The sequence below is a fragment of the Leptinotarsa decemlineata genome, unplaced genomic scaffold, assembly GCF_025532065.1.
Source record: "Leptinotarsa decemlineata unplaced genomic scaffold, Ldec_3_MD MMD2_tig00078422_RagTag_RagTag, whole genome shotgun sequence".
Taxonomy (NCBI): domain Eukaryota; kingdom Metazoa; phylum Arthropoda; class Insecta; order Coleoptera; family Chrysomelidae; genus Leptinotarsa; species Leptinotarsa decemlineata.
Genome location: NW_027412747.1, coordinates 22,760,368 through 22,778,867, shown reverse-complemented (window position 1 = coordinate 22,778,867; position 18,500 = coordinate 22,760,368). Strand labels below are relative to the sequence as shown.

Sequence of the window (18,500 nt, the reverse complement as noted above, 5' to 3'; positions counted from 1 at the left end):
ATAGTTCTTTATAGAGTATCCAAGACCCACTGTGGATCACTCATTGAACTGGATATCTGTTATCGAATGTCTTCACGAGACCTTATTGTTTATAAATGGATTTGGTGATGTTTTTTATAATGAAACTGTTCAATTCAACGCAGAAATTCATGTGAGCAGTCCGAACTTTTCACACTTGAGAGTTTTGTTTTTTCTCAAAATGCTGAAACTCATAATATCATGAAAAAAGTTACTATTCTCTACAAAATACCTGACAACAATAAATTTTTCGAATGTTCTGGGGGGATACTGCTAGTATATACTCCTTTAATGAAAAGATCGGGAGCGAAATTTGTCAAACGGTATATTCAGCAGTGGAAAGGTAAAGTGAAATCGTTGCCAAGCAATTGCGGTTGACATATCTCCAAACTCCACTCTCGGAATACTCAAAGCGAATTTTCCATCAGCCGTGCACGAGGAATGCAGCTAATATTAACAGGAAAAGCTCCCGTGCACCACTCCATGTTAATGGGAAAATATTTTATGAGCTTATATATTGCCGAACTTTTACCTTCTTTTTTATTTTTCATCGGAGAGCTGGCCTCCGTCTATATTCTCTTTGAGATCGATAATCCGGGAATAAAAACATAATTAATTTACTGATGTCTTGGCAGTGTGTCGTAGTGTGATTTTGCTTCCTTTGCAGGAGACTGCTCACCTTCACTTTCTAAATTATCACTGTAAAACATATTTTATTTTCAATTGTTTTTAAAAATTATTTATTCTGTAAAACACAGGTTATGTATACTGTAGTAAATACAATTATTGATATTTAAGGTATCCAAGCTCAGTGTGACGAGAGAGGTGGCATAACGCCAAACCAGTGGGAAGAGAATCGCACAGTCGCTTGCGCATGGCGATCCGTCGCCACAAAATGCGTTGCCACGCCAGCAATCAGTTTTAGATGTGGCTATAGATGTTTCATATAAAAAAAATATTTCATTTACTATATTGTACCATAATTATGACAATAATATAAATATTGGATTGCAAAATTGTTCAAACAAGTAATTAATTATCACACTGATGACATTTCCTCCAAAACTCAATGAACCTTTTTCCTGAAGTACGAAAAATCAATCACTAGCAGCGCTAGTAGTTCGGTAGGGAAAAACACTGCCTTATCCTCATATAAACATATGGTGAAGTACAATTAAAAAAAATTAAAACTAACTAGAAAAAAAGTGAATCATTAGACATGTTAGTATATAGACTTCAGTAAAAGAGTAGCGGTAGATTTAAACTTTAATAAAAGAAATTTTAAATTATTACGAACTTCAGATTTATTTCCGAGTGAAATATAAATCAAATATACAGTGTCACTATTAAAGTGCGCACCATATGGGAAACTTTTTTTTCGAAAAGTTTGAATGAAGTTTAACTTCGGCACCTGTTTGTGCTTTAAATTTAACTTAAAATGATGCGGCCAACTGCGACCCACTGACGTTCAGTGTTTGTCAAATTCAATTTTTTTTTCAATTGAAAAAGTGCAATTTAACAAAGTTGTGTCTACGGCAATTTTATATACATGTGCTAAATTTTATGCAACTAGGATAAAGTTAACGTTTGGCTTATTTTTGACTGATATCCCCTTTATTTTAAAAAACAAGTTCGGTTAATTGTCATCAATTCATGTATACATAACAAACTCATCATGGAGTTTCTGATGAATTTTTACTCATACGGATATTTTTAGAGAGAAATTAAAAATGTGCTATAAAAATTTTAACATGACTGGTGCAAAGTTTCAATCACTTAGCTATTTTCTTAAACAAACCTTTGATTTCGAAAAAGCAGAGGCAACTGAAAAAAATGCAAATAATTTCGATAGAATTATTATTATTAACAACAATAATATTATAGAAAATACAAATGGGTACAAAAAATTACTTATTGATCTAAATGAGGTTGTCAAACACTTATAGCCTACATTTCAGTGTGTCGTCCTCCACGTTCAATAAAAATTATGGTCCTAGTACTGACATCTGTAACTGCATTTTTAATAAATCGGGGATTTATATTTGCACAGCACTCGCGAATGGTATTTTCCAGATGTTGTATGTCAGTAAATGGTCTACTCCAGGTAACCTCACAAGAAAAAGTCTAAAGGCGTCAAGTCGGGTGATCTAGGTGGCCAATAATGTTCCCATACGTCCAATAACTTTGCCTCTGATCATTTGTTGGAGGGACTGTTTCACAGCAACTGTGTGATGTATTGGTGCGCCATCAGGCTGATACCATAGGTCGTATTCAATATTTAAAGGCATATTATCTAAAACTTCACTAACCTCATTATTTAAAAGGTTGAGATAACCGACGGATGATAAATTTTCCCTAAAGAAAAATGGCCCAATTATTTGGTCGTTAAGTATCCCACACCATACATTACTTTTAAAGGAATACTGATCACCACATTCAACTGTGAAATTGGGATTTTCTTGGGCCCACTATCGGCAATTTTGAGAACTTACCGTTCCATTTGGAGAGAACGTTGCCTCATCTGTCTATAAAATTTTATACGGAAACTTTTACATTTTCTTCTCTCTCTCCTTGAAACCAGAATGAAAACCCCTAACGGACATCAAAATCTCGTTCTTTTAATAAATGTTGGCTTGTAAGGCCAAAATTTATTTTTTAATAAAATTTTTCTATCACTTTCTCTCTTGTAATGGGTATTTTTTATAATATCGGTTATGCTCGTTTGCCCGTGTTCAATAACTTTAGAAGAAATGTTAAGTTGGGCCTCCTCATCATATTTACTTGGAGTGTGCTTTTTCTTAAATTGATTTGCTACGGATCCTGTTTCTCTGAATTTCGACATTATCCTTGACACAGTAGTATGTTGAACATTTTTTCCTGGATGCCGTTCACTGAAAATGTTAGCCACTTGCCGGTATGGTGTATTCTCACCACATATTAAAACTATTTCTATTCTTCCCTGAAGAGACAACATTATTGCAACAATAACTGTTAAAAATTTGACAAGTAAATCAACAACTTGACACTACCATAGCATGCATTTTGTTTGTCAAGACCTACTTTAAAATTTTATTCAACGTGATTAAGCATCCTTACCGCCCTAGTTAGTGTTTATAAATAATCTGTAAACACTGAATATTGAAATTTTAATGTAATTTCAACTCTAGTAATTTCATTAATACTTATTACAGTTTTTGAGTTGTGTCTGCTTTTTCAAAATTGAAGGTACTGACGTTTGTTTAAGAAAATAGCCAAGTGATTGAAACTTTGCACCAATCATGTTGAAATTTTTATAGCACATTTTTAATTTTTCTCTTAAAATGTCCGTATGAGTAAAAATTCATCAGAAAAGTTAAACTCCATTATGAGTTTGTTATGTATACATGAATTGATGACAATTAACCGAACTTGTTTTTTATCAGTTATCAGGATATCAGTTAAAAATAAGCAAAACCTTAACTTCATCCTAGTTGCATAAAATTTGGCATATGGATAAAAAATTGCCGTAGACACAACTTTTTCAAGTACCTTTTTGTTAAATTCGATCTAGAAATGCACTTTTTCAATGTTTTTCAAAAAAAAAAGTGGAATTTGACAAACACTGAACGTCATTGGGTCGCAGTTGGCCGCATCATTTTGAGTTAAATTAAAAGCACAAACAAGTGCCGAAGTTTAACTTCATTGAAACTTTTCGAAAAAAAAGTTTCCCATATGGTGTGCACTTTAATGGTGACACTGTAGATGGTAGTGAAATAAATTTAATAAAATATAATAAATGAATATAATTCAATAAACGATTGAGGCTATATCTTATTCCAATCAATGGTAGTTAACTATGAAAAATTAACTATCCATTTCATATTTAGAGCCTTCATATGAATATTTATTTATTTTTTGCACTGTTAAATCCACTCTCCTCGAAGCATGTATCCATTTCTTACATCTAACTTCATCAATATGAGGTTTAATTAATGGTATAATAAACACGTTTTCTTCTGGATATCGAATATCCGACGTACAATTCGCAAAACAGCAATGCTTCGTTGGTATTTTACTAGCACAAAATAATGTTTTATATCAGATTTCTTTTTTTAAATAATAAAATAATATTACGTAAATAACACTGTTTTACATGTGAATAGTTTATTGTTTGTCCTTACTGCTAGTGCTGCCTCTAGTGACACGTTCGCTGTACTATTCTCAAGAAAAAGGCTCCTTAAACAAAACTAATGATCAAGACCGTGGACCCTTCCCTATTGTTCTGTGGCATTTTTGCGAAGAACGATCTCACACGTTCCGGTCGTGTTTTAGCTTTGCTGCCTACGTCGATGGCTTTACGAGTATTACACTTCGAACATAAATCTACCAGATACTCGTACATAACTCTCCTGCGGGATAACCCGCTGCATCCCGCTGTCCGTGTCTGGAAGCTCCATTTCCCAGTGCAACAAAATATTTAGCCGAAACTTGAGCGGAATTCAAACGACTGATTATCACACACATCGATGCTCTTAGTCGTACTTTGGATTAGTGTCGACAGTTGGTCGATTTAGAGAATGATTGTGGTCTCTGATATTTAAGAACTGAGTCGATTTTCTTCCCGTTTTCCTGTTCAGTATTTATTGAAGCACTTGAATGCATCAGCGTCCTGGTTTCATAAAACGCGATGTCACGGATATTTCATTATGCGCTTCCTATCTTCAAATTTAAATGAAACAAAGAGTGTGAAATAGACATTTTTTATTCGTCTGAAAGACCCATTAATGCTATTTTATGTAGAATATAACATCGTTAAAATGCCCCCCACGGTTTCCCTGGGTGAAACGCATCCAAAATGTCCAATTTTTCTTGACCCTGGTATCTTGGGAGCTGTCTTACTTGTCCATTTAGTCCAAGTCTCCAGAGAACACTGCAGCCTCTTGGGCTTATTGCGTTTACTCTCCCATCTTCTCATAACACCCATTCCATCAGTCTTGTTCCCTGTACTAGTTTGTACAGGTTCCGTGTTGGATGTTCGTCATATTCTTCTGGACGTAATTTCGTACGTCCATATATTGCCTGCCTCCTGTGATTCTGTGCCTCACATTCGTATAAGATGTGTAGAGCTGTTTCTATCCCTTCGTTGCATAATTTGCAGCTGAGGTCTGCGTTATTCAGCCCCATTTTATTCAGGTGTCCTCTTAGCGGACAATGACCGGTTAGTAACCCTGTAATTATTCTGAGCCGGTCCCTACTACATTGAAGTAGTTCTTCGATTCTTTTCTCGGACGGTTCCCTAATGAAGGTTCTACTGTGTTTGTTGACAGGTACTCTTGTCCAGTACTCTGTGTGCTTCTTATTGGTCCATGTCGTAATCTGGTTGATGATCCGCGTCTAGCGCATCATTACCTATGATTCCTGAATGCCCTGGCACCCAGTACAAAGTTAATTTGTTCCTGTTTGCAAGTTCATTCAGTTCTTGGCATTCCCAGACCAGTTTTGATGTCACCTTCGGGTTTGTCAGAGTTCCTAGTGTGCTCTTGCTGTCTGTAAAATAATTGATTCGCTCATTTCTTTGAGGTTGAATTTAATAAGCTTTGCACACTGCAAGATAGCATACACTTCCGCCTGAAAGACGGATGTGTATAGTCCTAGCGGATAGCTGTAGTTTAAATTTCTATCCGCTCGGTATATTCCAGCTCCCGTTCCATGTTTGGTCTTCGATCCATCTGTATACCAGGTGCTTTTTCCAAACATGTTTTCGGGATGACTAATGGTGTTCCACTCGTCACGGCTTATGATTTTGGACGTGAAGTTGGTGTTACAGGTGTACTTCGGTGTCATGTAGTCCGTGCACATGTTCAGTATGTGCTCCTCCACTTGTTCCGAAATTTCGGTTCGGTTTTATCTTTTGTAGTTTGGTGAGTTTTCCAGTCTGAATTGGCCCATCCTGGCCTCCCCCATTATCACAAGGTGTAAAGGAGGTAGATCCAGGAGCGTCTCCCAAACATGCAAGTCTTTGCACCTTGCCTAGTTTGTTGATGGCGGTCGCCTGCTTCATCTTTGGCCAGCAGACCAGAAATGCGTATGTTATCATGGGTTTAACCACCATCGTGTATGGCCAATATACCATGTCTGGTTTTAGCCCCCATGTTTTTCCATAGGTGCGTCTGGCGAGCATCAGTGCTGCCTCCGCTTTCCTCTTTATCCTGTCCAAGTGTTGGTTCCAGGTCAGTTTGGAATCTAGGATTACTCCCAGATATCTAACCTCCCCCGACACTTGTAGACTCCAGTTTAGTCCTCTTGGTGAATGCTACTATGGTCGATTCGAAGGGGCTTATGTTGAGCCCTTCTTCTTCGGTCCATCTTGTTATAATATTCAGGGCGCTGCATGCATCCGTTCACTACATTATTGTATTTACCCTGGACTGAGATGACTAAGTCGTCTGCATAGCCCAGTGCTTTATACAATCAAAGACGTTACTTCGCCATTGAATAAAAAAAAAAGATCAAAGAGATCTGTACTTCCAGCCGAGTTGGACTGATTAGCCTTTGCCATAGGCTATTAGTTTCATTATTTCCAAAATCATCTACCTATTCGTCACTCTACAACCCTGGAAATGAATTTTAATAACAGCAAACGTAATACAAAAAGAGCAATCAAATTTCTGGGCTTTACCTCTAAAGAGGGTAGGGAACGGTTTTTTTATCAATGAAATCGGGCGCCTGTGAAAATTAGCCTTGGAATTTCCAGTGATAATTTATAAGATAGCCAGAATATTATTTCCACTCAATTCAGGAAAGACTTTCAACAGGGAGAACAATCTAAACCCAAAAACTGTGTCCCTTCTCAACCACCATGGCATCCACCTTGATATATTTGTCCTTGGTCTGCAACTGAAAACACCTGCATCAGAGCCTGAAGATGTTTTTGATCCATCCATGAACGAATAACCATCTGCTGTCCATATTTCCTTCGATCAGAGGATCCAGTCCTCTGTATATAAGTACTGCATAAGATAATTCGTAGTTGACAGATGGAGGCATAAAGTCAGAGGTCATTTCAACAATAGTTGTGATTTCCGGTGTCAAGCAACAGTCTATTGCACTTTGCATTGAATTGATTTGTGCAACTGGCAATGTGCACAAGTCTTTAATCAGTCCATCTAGCCTCTCCAGAAAAATGTGGAGAAGCGGTAGATCTAAAGAGATCTCCATGGTCGCTGATGGTGTGATACCAATGGCACCACAGATGGCCAAACAAGTCTGTCTCTGAGAGTTTCGCCTGAGCATCGGTCTAACTATCATCACATAAATCCAGATCCAAAACCCAAAGTTTCACCAAAACTCCTTCGACATGTCCATTGCGACAGTCTGGATTTGTGTTTTTTATCAAGGACAATGCCAAGATATTTCACCTCCGTTCCAAATGGAATGACCTCACCATTGAAGGAAAGTGGCGTTAAATCGTTCAACTTTCTCCTCCTGGTGAAGGGGTTATCACAGTTTTGCTGGGGTTGACAGACATCTGCTTAACCTGGCATCAACTGTGATCAACGGCAATCGTACTTGGGACGATATTTCAAGCTACCCTTCCCGACGTGGACCTTGCCAAGATGACAAGATCATTTGCAAAAGCTTGCAGATATACTCGTCTTCTATCGAGAGCTTCAAGCAGACTGTTCATCAGGAATGACCACAGAAGGGGAGATAGTACCCTCCTTGAAAGTAGCCCCTGGTGACCGTGAATCTAATGGCCTCGTCTCGAAGAGTCATAGTTGCAGTTCTGTTTACCAGCATTCCGTAGATCCAGCCAGTTATGGTCGTATTTATGCCTTTTCCAGCCAGGGCTGATCCTATAGATTTAGGTAGGGCATTGGAAAACGCTTCTTCAGTATCGAGAAAACAGCAACCGCAATCTCCTTGTTGTCAAGGGGTTAGGACATTTTTTGTTCTAGGTTGTTTAATGCCAACTGTCGATTTGTCGATTTGATATGGCTGCTGGTAGTTATTCAGGAGGCCTACATATAAAGCCACTTAAGTGATGTGTCCGTCCAGTAGGGGAGACCGGGGCAAGATGAAGTTCAAGTCAGCACGGGAAGTAAGCTTGTGTGCGTGAATAGTAATCGTGTTCGGAGCGGCGACAGCGCCATTTGCACGAACTTCACTCTCCGCTAGTGTGCCCAAGCAGAGCGAACAGGTTAGAACTCGTTTTTGCGTTGCAGAGAGAAACGCGATATTTGATTCGAAAACTGATGTACAGACATGTAAGTACCTGTGTTAATGAATTATTTCAATCCCGAGCTTATTATAGTAGTCCAAAACATTAAATTTAAACCAGATTTTTTCGCCGGTAAAGTTTGAGGTTAGAATTGCGTCATCTTTTTTACCTACGTGTGGATCGGGGCAAGATAATCGGGGCATGATGGGATACTATCCCGTTTTGCCCCGCCCTTGTGATTAAAATAACATTTTCTATGTACTGATAATCAAGTGACTGAAAAAGGTAAAAAACAAATGAAGAAACCTGGAAAAAAGACTGCAAAGAAGATTAAAAAGACAACTGACAAGGAAAACCTGCAGAAAAAGCGTCAAACTGAACCGGAAGAAGAGGATGATGACTGTGCTTACATCTATTGTGGGTACTTATACTCAGATTCAACCGAAGGTTGGGTCATCTGCGGCGTGTGCCACGGTTGGGCGCATAATTCATGTGCCGGAGTAGATGAGGAAGATGAAGAGGCACACATTTGTGAACGCTGTCTACCCGATTAAAAAGCGTACTCGTTTTGCCCCACAGCGTTTCCCACCTTACCCCAGTTATGAGGCAAAACGGGAAATTTGCCGAGTTTATTTTTTCATTATTTGCCAAAAAAGTTCTGTGATTTTGCATGCTACAACGTTTAATTATAAGAGAGAAATGTATAATGGTTACCTCTTTTGTTAAAGAATGTTATTAAAGAGTTTAATTTTCCTTGTATTACGAGTTTTGTCTTAGCTATCTCATCTTGCCCCAGTCTCCCCTACCCTCTCAAGTTCTTCCAACAGGAAGGATGTAAGGCTGTGAAACATTGATGGTAGGAAACATTCCTAATGTAACGTAAAGAACTTAATTTTTTTCCTCAAATGTTATACCTTTTGTTGACACAATCATTGTTTTCTAACTCTCTCTATTATTCTCTTCAAAGGAAAATCAATCATGAAAATGTTTCATTGAAAATAAAACCCCGATAAAATTGAACTCATTTATTGATTATTGTTAAAATCATTGAAACAACACAATCCATATTCTTTCTCTTTAATGCTACGTTTCTGTAACTTGATAATTCCATTACATGAACATCTATTGATTACAACACTTAGAATTTTCTCAAACACGCAGCTACAGTCGCCATCTACCTCAGCGGAACCAAACGAGCTCACTCGGCTTAAAAAGGAATCTAACGAAAGCTGTTTCCATCCCTAGCCGATAGATGGAGAGAAAGCAGTGTAAAACCCCACACCAGTGAACATGAAAATACTATTACTATAAATGAAAAGGTAGCGCAGATGCCTTGAATTTGAAATTGGAAATATTATTCCCCTTTTCGTTTCTCTTGCTAGCTTCAGCTATCCACTCCGTTGGTATCTCTTATATTTCGCAGAAAGGCGTTTTCTTTCACAACCCAAGGATTTGATAGCGGCAAAACTATCTCTTTCCTTCGCGATGTGAAAAAATAAGCCTTCCCCCCGTTATGAAAGCCCAAATATCGGGCTTCTTGTAGGTCCTGTATTTTCCTGCGCTACTTCCGATTCAAACCTATCTGATAATGTCATTGCCCAGATTATCCAACTTTCTGCGCAACAAAACATGCTCCTCCCTTATCAGTTCTGCCAAAATTTGCATGGCCTTGTCGATCTGCTGCAAGCTGGCCTTGCTGTAGGACGCACGGACATAGTTGCAGGCTTTGGTTGGATCCGCCATGTAGTTCTGCCCGGGAATGAAAGTAATGTGTTTCTTGAGTCCGCGATTCAGGAGCATTTCATACACGTCTGATACTCCTAGGACTTTGAACCAGATGAACATCCCTCCAGTGGGGACTTCCCATTCGCAAAGATTCTTCAGGTGTCGTTCCATAGAGGCCATGGTGTAATCGCAACGAACCTTGTAGAATGCTCTGACTCTTGCGAAGTAGGACAGGAGACCGTCGATTCCCCACAGTTGGAAGAGCTTTTCCAGGATGACCTGTGAAAAATGAAACATGATACAATCAATTTGATGAAATGTTTCAACTGATTCGGCTGAAAAGTTGTCTCCCTGAAGTACTATACGCCGTTCCATCGAAAATTCAATCTCTCTTGTTTTGATGGGGCTAATTTTATTATGGAATCCATACCCAAAACTTTACTTTTTTGCGGGCAGCTACCCAAAATGCATAGGGGATTGAGTGATACATCATTTGAAAGTTAACTAATCCCTTCACCCCTCCCTGTAATTTTTTCAAAATAGGTCCATTTGATATGGGAGATTTGGTAAAAAAAGGAATCAACTACATCAAATACAGTGCTTTTCTTCAATGTCTCATCCCCTTTTAATTTTTGAACTCAAACTCAAAAAATTGAAATTTGGGATGATGATATTAATGCATGAATACTCTATTTTGAAGTGAAATTGACAGATGAAACTTTCAAGATGGCGACTGGGCGCTATCTGGGAAAAAAATTAAATGGAATCTTTTTGAAGCTTCTGAAAAATGCTTCACAACCCTAGAATATAATGTCATTATCTTCAACTTCTACAAATGGTGGAACTTTTAATATTAGCCTGAATTTAACTAAATTATATGAGGTAATAGCTTGAGGTCAGTTCATCTTTTGTCGTGAAATTTGAAGCGTTTGGGTGTTGAAAAACAATTGATAAAACTCACCTGCGACAGTACGCTCGAGTGGATAGTAGCACTTGATATGTGCATTTCGATTTGGCTTATCAGTTTCTTCGGTCCAGTTACCCAACCGAGTCTCATTCCAGAACTCAAAGTTTTCGACATGGAATCAAGTCTTATCACCCTCCCCTGAGTGTCCAAGCTGAGGAAGGAAACGGGCTGTTCGTCCAGGAAATGTAGGAAAAAGTAGGCGTCATCTTCGAGAATGATTATGTTGTAATCGCAGCAAATTTTGTATATTTCCAGTTTTCTGTCGGTTGGAATTGTTCTTCCAGAGGGATTAGAAGCTGGAAAGAAAATACATTTTGATATTTCAAAGAGGAATGTAGGAATACAGGCGCCGTCAGGAGTGAAGGCGCTTACATTCTGCCGCCTTGATTGTGCAATGTTCACACTTATGATGCACTGTTTGGAACCTTTGGGGTAGTAATGAATAGTACTGGAGTTTTTTCCTAACACCAAATCGTTATTTTCAACACCTCGACACGTGTTTCGATCACCAAGTGATCAATCTTCAGAAAGGAAGATTAAAACTAGTCTAACGTATTCTAAAAAACACTTTATTGTGTGATTTTCACTAGACACGCCCGAGGAAACCATTGTATGGCGAAACACGTGTTGCGTTTTTGTAAAACTATCTAGTGAAAATCACATAATAAAGTGTTTTCAGAATACGTTAGTGATGGATTTTCATCAAATATCGGCCGATTCCATCACTAATCTTTTTAATTAATTAATCTTCCTCTTTGAAGATGATCACTTGGTGATCGAAACACGTGTCGAAGTGTTAAAAATAACGATTTGGTGTTGGGAAAAAACTCCAGTAATATTCAATGTTTACACGTGTTGTAATGGTTCGTTGGGGGTGTTGTAATACTTAATTGCGATTTCGTACGAGAAAACTGAACTGAGAAATGATTTCTGACGTCCCCTTCTACTTCAAAGGATGGAGCTAAAAACCTAAATCACCGGCCAATCGTAAATACGATGAAAGCTACTTACAGTACGGTTTTATAGTGAAGCTAGGGACTGAAACCAGTGACATTCCTATTCCTCAATGTGTTGTATGTCTTGACACTTTAGAAGCAAAGCATAGTTTTTTTTAATTCATTGAGCTTAATTAATTGAAAAGCTCAGGAAATAGCATGCAAATAAATAATTGTATGTTCTTTAGGTAGAACAAAAAAATGCTCAAAAAAATTAATTTTTTTATAATCAATTGATTCATTGATGAAGAAAAGAGAAATGAAACTTTCTATGTTTTTTACCACTTTTATTTGTAACTAACGGAGAAAATTAAGGTATCACACAACTGCACGCATTAAACTTTATCAACGAAATTTGTTATTTCGGCTTGCGGAAATCGTCAGATTATATATTTTTCGTTATCCTTGAATTATTTTCTTCAAAATAAAAAAAAATTAGCTACGCTCAAGAATGTCGAAATGACGTTATTTTTTTACAACTTTGCTGCCCTCCCCTTCCTTTACGTCACTCTCAAATTGTCAGATTACCGGAATATACACTTTCTAGCAGGTAATTAACTCACCCTACCTTAATCTGACGCGCTCGAGAATTTCTGATGATCAATTTTATTTTACTAATCTGTTTCTTTATCCCTCACAGGCGGTCTTATATATGGGGCTCATATTTGGTGGAGGTTCTTAACCGGGTACAAGGTATCCTCCTGTATATTAATCTGCCCGCTTGGGCTCCCCTAATATTATTGTTTCAACAACATTTTGTAGCAGTGGTTTCTAAACTTGAACTTTTCAATGTGACCATCATCACGCATAAATCTTGATTTTTTTCCAAATTTCAATGAAATCCATTCTTGAGATGATTTCTCACTTATCCAAAATACATTTTACAAAGTAACCGATTGAGATATCTAAACACGCAGTCAAAAATGGAATTCTAATATAAATGACGCGTAGCCTCTACATGTTATGTTCCTACTTATCAAAATTGATTTGCATGATTTGAACTTGCAGTTTTTATCTACAAACTTACAGTTAAAAATAGTGAAAAACAATCGTTGAATTTAAATGAACCATAGTCAACTGGTGGACCGTATCTACAAACAAGTTGATAAACAGAGTTATCAACTTATTGTTACGGAACGAAATATAGAAATGAGATTATTTGGTTTGTTGATTGGACTCGGTATGAAAATGAATATTTCGAGTGAAAATTGAGAACGTTCAACTTTCCTAGCTTTCCTGGAAGTGGAAACTAGTGTAGGATCTGGAAAATGCCTGCTGAAAAACTAATTCTCATCTGGCTAATACTTCAACAGATGTTGCATTACATTCATCAGATATTTGTGAGGTTTCCAAACGGAAAATAAAGATGTGAAACGTTTGTCTTCCTCTTTGAAATATTATTTTCTTCGAAGAAACCTGTTTTTAAAGAGTTTTTAATAATTGGCATTGGATCTCCTAGGTGCGGTGTGCCTCAGGTAACAGTATTGAGACCTATTTGTTCATCTTTATTATATATCAACGATATTTATGAATTGAATATATCTGAGTTATTGTTATTTGCACATTGTTTGCAAAATTGTATCAAATTTAGTTCCATACAACTTTGTTCATCAGTATTTTTCTCGTAAAATTGAAAATAAACGTTATTACACAATGATAAGATTTTACCCTCTCCTTTTCTCGGGTATAAATCGAAAAATCTTGATACAGAGACAAAAATGATGGGGACCAGAATTGTAGAATATTTTATTCGGAACAACTTTGTTCACTACAATTTTTGTTGTAAAATTGAAAATAAACAAGTTGTTCAATAAAAAAAATCACCCATTCTTTTCGGTATAACTCGAAAAATATCGATCGTAGGAAAAACTGAGTAGCAATCAGTCGATTTTGACCATATTCCACATAGATAATCTTTATCACTTTATCTCAGCCAAAACTTTTAATATTGCAGTCATAAGTTACCTGTTGGATTGAGGTAGATTACTTTTGGCATATTCCCTCCGCCCTCTTCTGTATATTTTTTGCAATTTTCCAATGCTTCGATCAATTTCTTTGGAATAACGCCATAACGATCTTGCTCCACTCCAATTACTTTTATATTGTATGGTTTCAACTGAAAAGGAAATAGTAAATGACAACTAAACATGTAATATTGAAGAAATATTTTGAAGGTATCAAAATTTGTTAATATATATACCAATTACCAAAGAAATGGAACCGGTCTCTGTCTAAATGTCTTCCGAATACAATTCAATATCCGTTGAGGTATTAGTGCAGAAAGTAACATATTTTTAACAACGATTACTTTTGACGAGGCATCTGAAATGGAATTCTCTCGCTCTCCCTCTGACTCTCGTCTCTCGATGCGCGTTTTGCTAACCAAGTTGGCATCATCAGGGAATGAAAAATTTTAGTTTAGTTTGAAAAAAATGCAAGACAAAAACTTATCAGATCTTTGGCTGGAAATGGATATCATTTTTGGACTTAATACTCATACTATTTGTTCGTTTTTGCAAATTGTTATAAAGTAGGTGGTTTTTGTCACTGGAACGTTCAGTGTTCATAACATATTTGTTTTTTTTTCAAGAATAACGCCAACTACAAGGTTACAACGAATATTTGCATACGATCTTGATAATATTCTGGGGCCTGGTATACAGTGTCATCCCCAAAATATGCACCATATGGGAAACTTATTTATTAAGGGTTTTTCTTCAAAAAGTTTCGACAAAAAGTCTTGATAAAAGTTTGTGCGTACATAAAACTAGACATGTACCAACAAAATACAGGACAACACACGTAATATACAAGGATCCTTCAAATATTTGATTTTGTGACAGGAGTAAAGTACTCTTATTTTGAAAACTCTCGGGAAATGTTATTTGAAAAAGTTGTTCAGCATTAAAAAATACATTTAGATTTGAAGACATGGCCATCTAAGTGAAGTTTAATTTGTTTACCCGTTTTTTAAAATGGGGACTACAAAAAAAAGTTTGGTAAAACGATAAATAGGCAACATCATGTATACGACGGTTCATTTTAAAAGCCTGTAACATTAGAAATGACTCAACTATGGTGTTAACCACGGTCAATTTTTTCGAAAAGTAAATTATTTTCAAAGTTTTTGGTGCAAACTTATTTTTATTTTATGTTAACACCGAAAATTACTCAAAATTATGCAGTATTGTAACAAGAACTTGATATTCAATATTGTCAAATCACAAAACATCAAAATAAAATAGGCATTTCGGAACGAACTCATTGATTTCCTGGAGATTTTCTTGTCCAAAATAAGTGTTTAAAGTTGAATCTCCAGAAAATCAATGAGTTTGTTTCGAAATACCTGTTTTTTTTTTATGTTTTGTGATTTGATATTTTTGAGTATTAAGTTCTTGTTACGATACTGTTTAATTTGGGGTAATTTTCGATGTTAACAAAAAATTAAAATTACTTTGCACCAAAAATTTTTGAAAATTATTTTACTCTTCAAAAAATTTACCGTGGTTAACACCATAGTTGTGTATTTTGTAATATGACAGGCTTTTGATATAAATCATCGTATACAGGGTGCTATCTATTTATCATTTAAGCAAAAATTTTTTCCGTAGTCCACATTTTTAAAAAATTGGTAAAAAATTAAACATCACTCTAATGGCCATGACTCCAAATCTAGATGTATTTTTCAATGCTGAACAACTTTTCTAAATAACATTCTCCGAGATTTTCTCTTATCTCAAAATCAAATATTTGAAGGCTCCTCGTATATTAGGTTTGTTTTACTGTATTTTGTTGGTGCATGTTCAGTTTCAGGGGATACACAAACTTTTATCATGAATAACATTTTGTCGAAAAACCCTTCATAAATGAGTTTCCCATATGCTGCATACTTTGGGGATGACACTGTATGTGACTGAAGTAATTATTTGGTCTATATAATGAAACTGGATTGTATGTATGAAAGTACCCACATATTGGGATTATAAACTTGTGATTCTCAATTGCAAAATTGAACCATGATCAAAATCATAATGATGATCGGCTTCATTTCCAGCAAGATGGAGCACCTCCTTACTATGTTGCTCCGGTAAGAGAGTTATTAGATGACCGGTTTCCAGGACGGTGGATTGGAAGGAGAGGCCCCATCGAATGGCCTGCCAGGTCACCTGATTTATCGCCTTTAGACTTTTTTCTTTGGGGACACTTGAAAAATAAATGTTTTGCTACGCAGCCCGAGTCCATAGAAGATCTTCGCCAACGAATTACAGCAGAGTGCAGAAGTATAACACCTGATATGCTACAGAATGTTAGGAATAGATTTGAACAACATCTGTATTATTGTATGGAAGCAAATGGGTCACATTTTCAGCACTTGCTGGAGTAGGATTCAACTAATTCAATTACACATTTCAAAGTACTGGGTTGTAGTTGTTTTTCTTCATAATACCCACATGTTTGAGTGAAATACCATAAAATAGGTATCATTGGAAAGATAATTTTGTGCCCTTTCAAATGATATATCACTCGACCCCACTTTCCATTTAAAATTTTAGGGTTGTTTCTCACCCTCGCTAGGGGGTTGAAGGCACAGGTTGAAAAATACATCTAAAATGTGTCCCCCTCAAAAGCAAAATTGACCTGTCCGAGCGTTTTTGCGTTAAGTTACAAAAAAAGAAGAAAAGCAAGGTGCATTCTTTTCGTTGGACCACTCTGTATGTAGACTTGGTACTTACAATAGCTTCAGTTCCAGCATAGTATGGATCTTGAACTAGAATGCTATCCCCTTCGTTCAGGATCATCTCAAGGGCCTTGCTCATTGCTTCCTGTGAACCACCGGTAACCAAAGTTTCGTATTTATCCCAGTTCGATACATCGTGAACACGTCTCATGAACTCCTTGACTGACTTTACCAGAGGGGGGTAACCTTGGGTTGGAATGTATTGGAGAGCTGCTGTTAGTTCCTGTCCTGCGATATCGAATTCGGTACCATCTTTAAGCTTGACGGTGAATTTTTCAAAAGGAAACGTGACTTCGTTTGGTACACCTTCGGCCAGAGAAATCAAGTCCTTGGAAGCACCGTACTGTCTCTTGGCTGGAAGAAAGGTTTCGATGAAATGGTTTCAACGAAAGTAGAATGTAGAAAATGGTTCATCTGATTTTTTTCAGATTTCGATCAGAGTTACTGTGATTTTCAGAAGGGTGATTATTGAATGTTTACTATAAGTCAAAGAATGGAAGAAAGTTATGAAGAAATCGATGAGAATATATCTATTAGAATAATCAAAGAGTAAAATATTCTTGAAGTTTTTCATATTTCAATACGTATTATAACTGTTCAATAATGAATGAATTTCTTTCCTGGAATGGTTCACAATTATTTTTATAAAGACTACAAAAGATCTATTCTTTGAGAGATGGGGCTTGACATAGAATCATTCAAATCAAAATCAAATCAAAAAATCTTTATTTCCGTAGACCTAGGGAAGGCATGGAAAAAGTCACATTACTCAGTACAATTACAATGAGGTCACAATCATAAAACAACATAATTATAAGATATACTATATAACATTTAGACCATAAAAGGGATACAAAAATTAAAATTTAAAATTCCAAATCAAACTGAAAAAATTCATCAAGCGAATAAAATACCTTTTCACATAATAGTTTCCGAACTTTTTGTTTAAAGAGCTTTACACTAGTTATTTTTTTAATGGATATTGGGAGCTTGTTGTACAGTTTTATTGACATGATATGAGGTCCATTAGTGACCTTGGCTAACTTATGACTAGGAATTAAAATGTTATAGTTTTTTCTCAGGGTGAAGCCCGAAAGAAGACATGTATCATTTCTGTTCTGAAACTTGGAGCAATTTGATTTAACGTAGATTACGGAATTAAGAATATACATGCAAGTAACACTTAATATATTCAACTTTGCAAAAAGTGGTTTAAAGGAATCGAGTGGTTTTTTAAAACAAATTGTTCTAATAATCTTTTTCTGGAAAATTAATAAGTCACTGATTCTATTGCAGTTGCCAAAACAAATAATACAGTAATTGAGGGCAGAGTAAACATATGCATAATAGTAACTTTTAAGAATTTCAATAGACACAAAATTACGCAGATTCCATATGACGAAGCATCATCAACAACATGATGATTCCAATTGAGTTGGGAATCAATAAAAACTCCTAAAAATTTTTTATAGTTTACCTGTTCAATACTTTTAATCTCAGACCTAACCAATACACTACAGTCAGTTTCCTGAATTGTAAAGAGAATGGTGTTGGTTTTAAGATTATTTAGAATCAAGCCATTCTTAGAACAATAATTTTGCATGTTGGATACAGCATCATTTGCTCTTACTGACAATGTTTCACATTCCGAACCACTGACAGTAAAAGATGTGTCATCAGCAAATTGTATAGAGCTCTGTGGATGATTAATTTTTGAAAGGTCATTAACAAATAAAATAAATAGTGTAGGCCCCAAAACACTACCTTGGGGCACACCCACATTAGGTTGTTACAAAAGTATAATGTCGTATAATACGATGCCAACAGGTTTGTATATGTGGGAAAGAAAGTTTTTGG

The 18,500-nt window shown here is 36.3% G+C and overlaps 1 protein-coding gene across 4 annotated transcripts in view; it reads right to left on the bottom strand.

Annotated features, from left to right (window-relative positions):
- Positions 1-9,228: 9,228 nt before the first annotated feature.
- Positions 9,229-18,500, bottom strand: part of LOC111510450 (aromatic amino acid aminotransferase DDB_G0287711) — a 28,080-nt gene continuing 18,808 nt past the window's right edge. For all 4 annotated transcript variants that reach the window (XM_074186361.1, XM_074186362.1, XM_074186363.1 and 1 more), the window contains 4 exons: positions 16,639-16,997; positions 13,871-14,021; positions 10,905-11,206; positions 9,229-10,222 (listed from right to left, as the gene is read on the bottom strand). In XM_074186361.1, the coding sequence (XP_074042462.1) occupies positions 9,797-10,222; positions 10,905-11,206; positions 13,871-14,021; positions 16,639-16,997 (1,238 nt within the window). In that variant the 3' untranslated portion in view covers positions 9,229-9,796. The remainder of the gene's footprint in view (positions 10,223-10,904; positions 11,207-13,870; positions 14,022-16,638; positions 16,998-18,500) is intronic.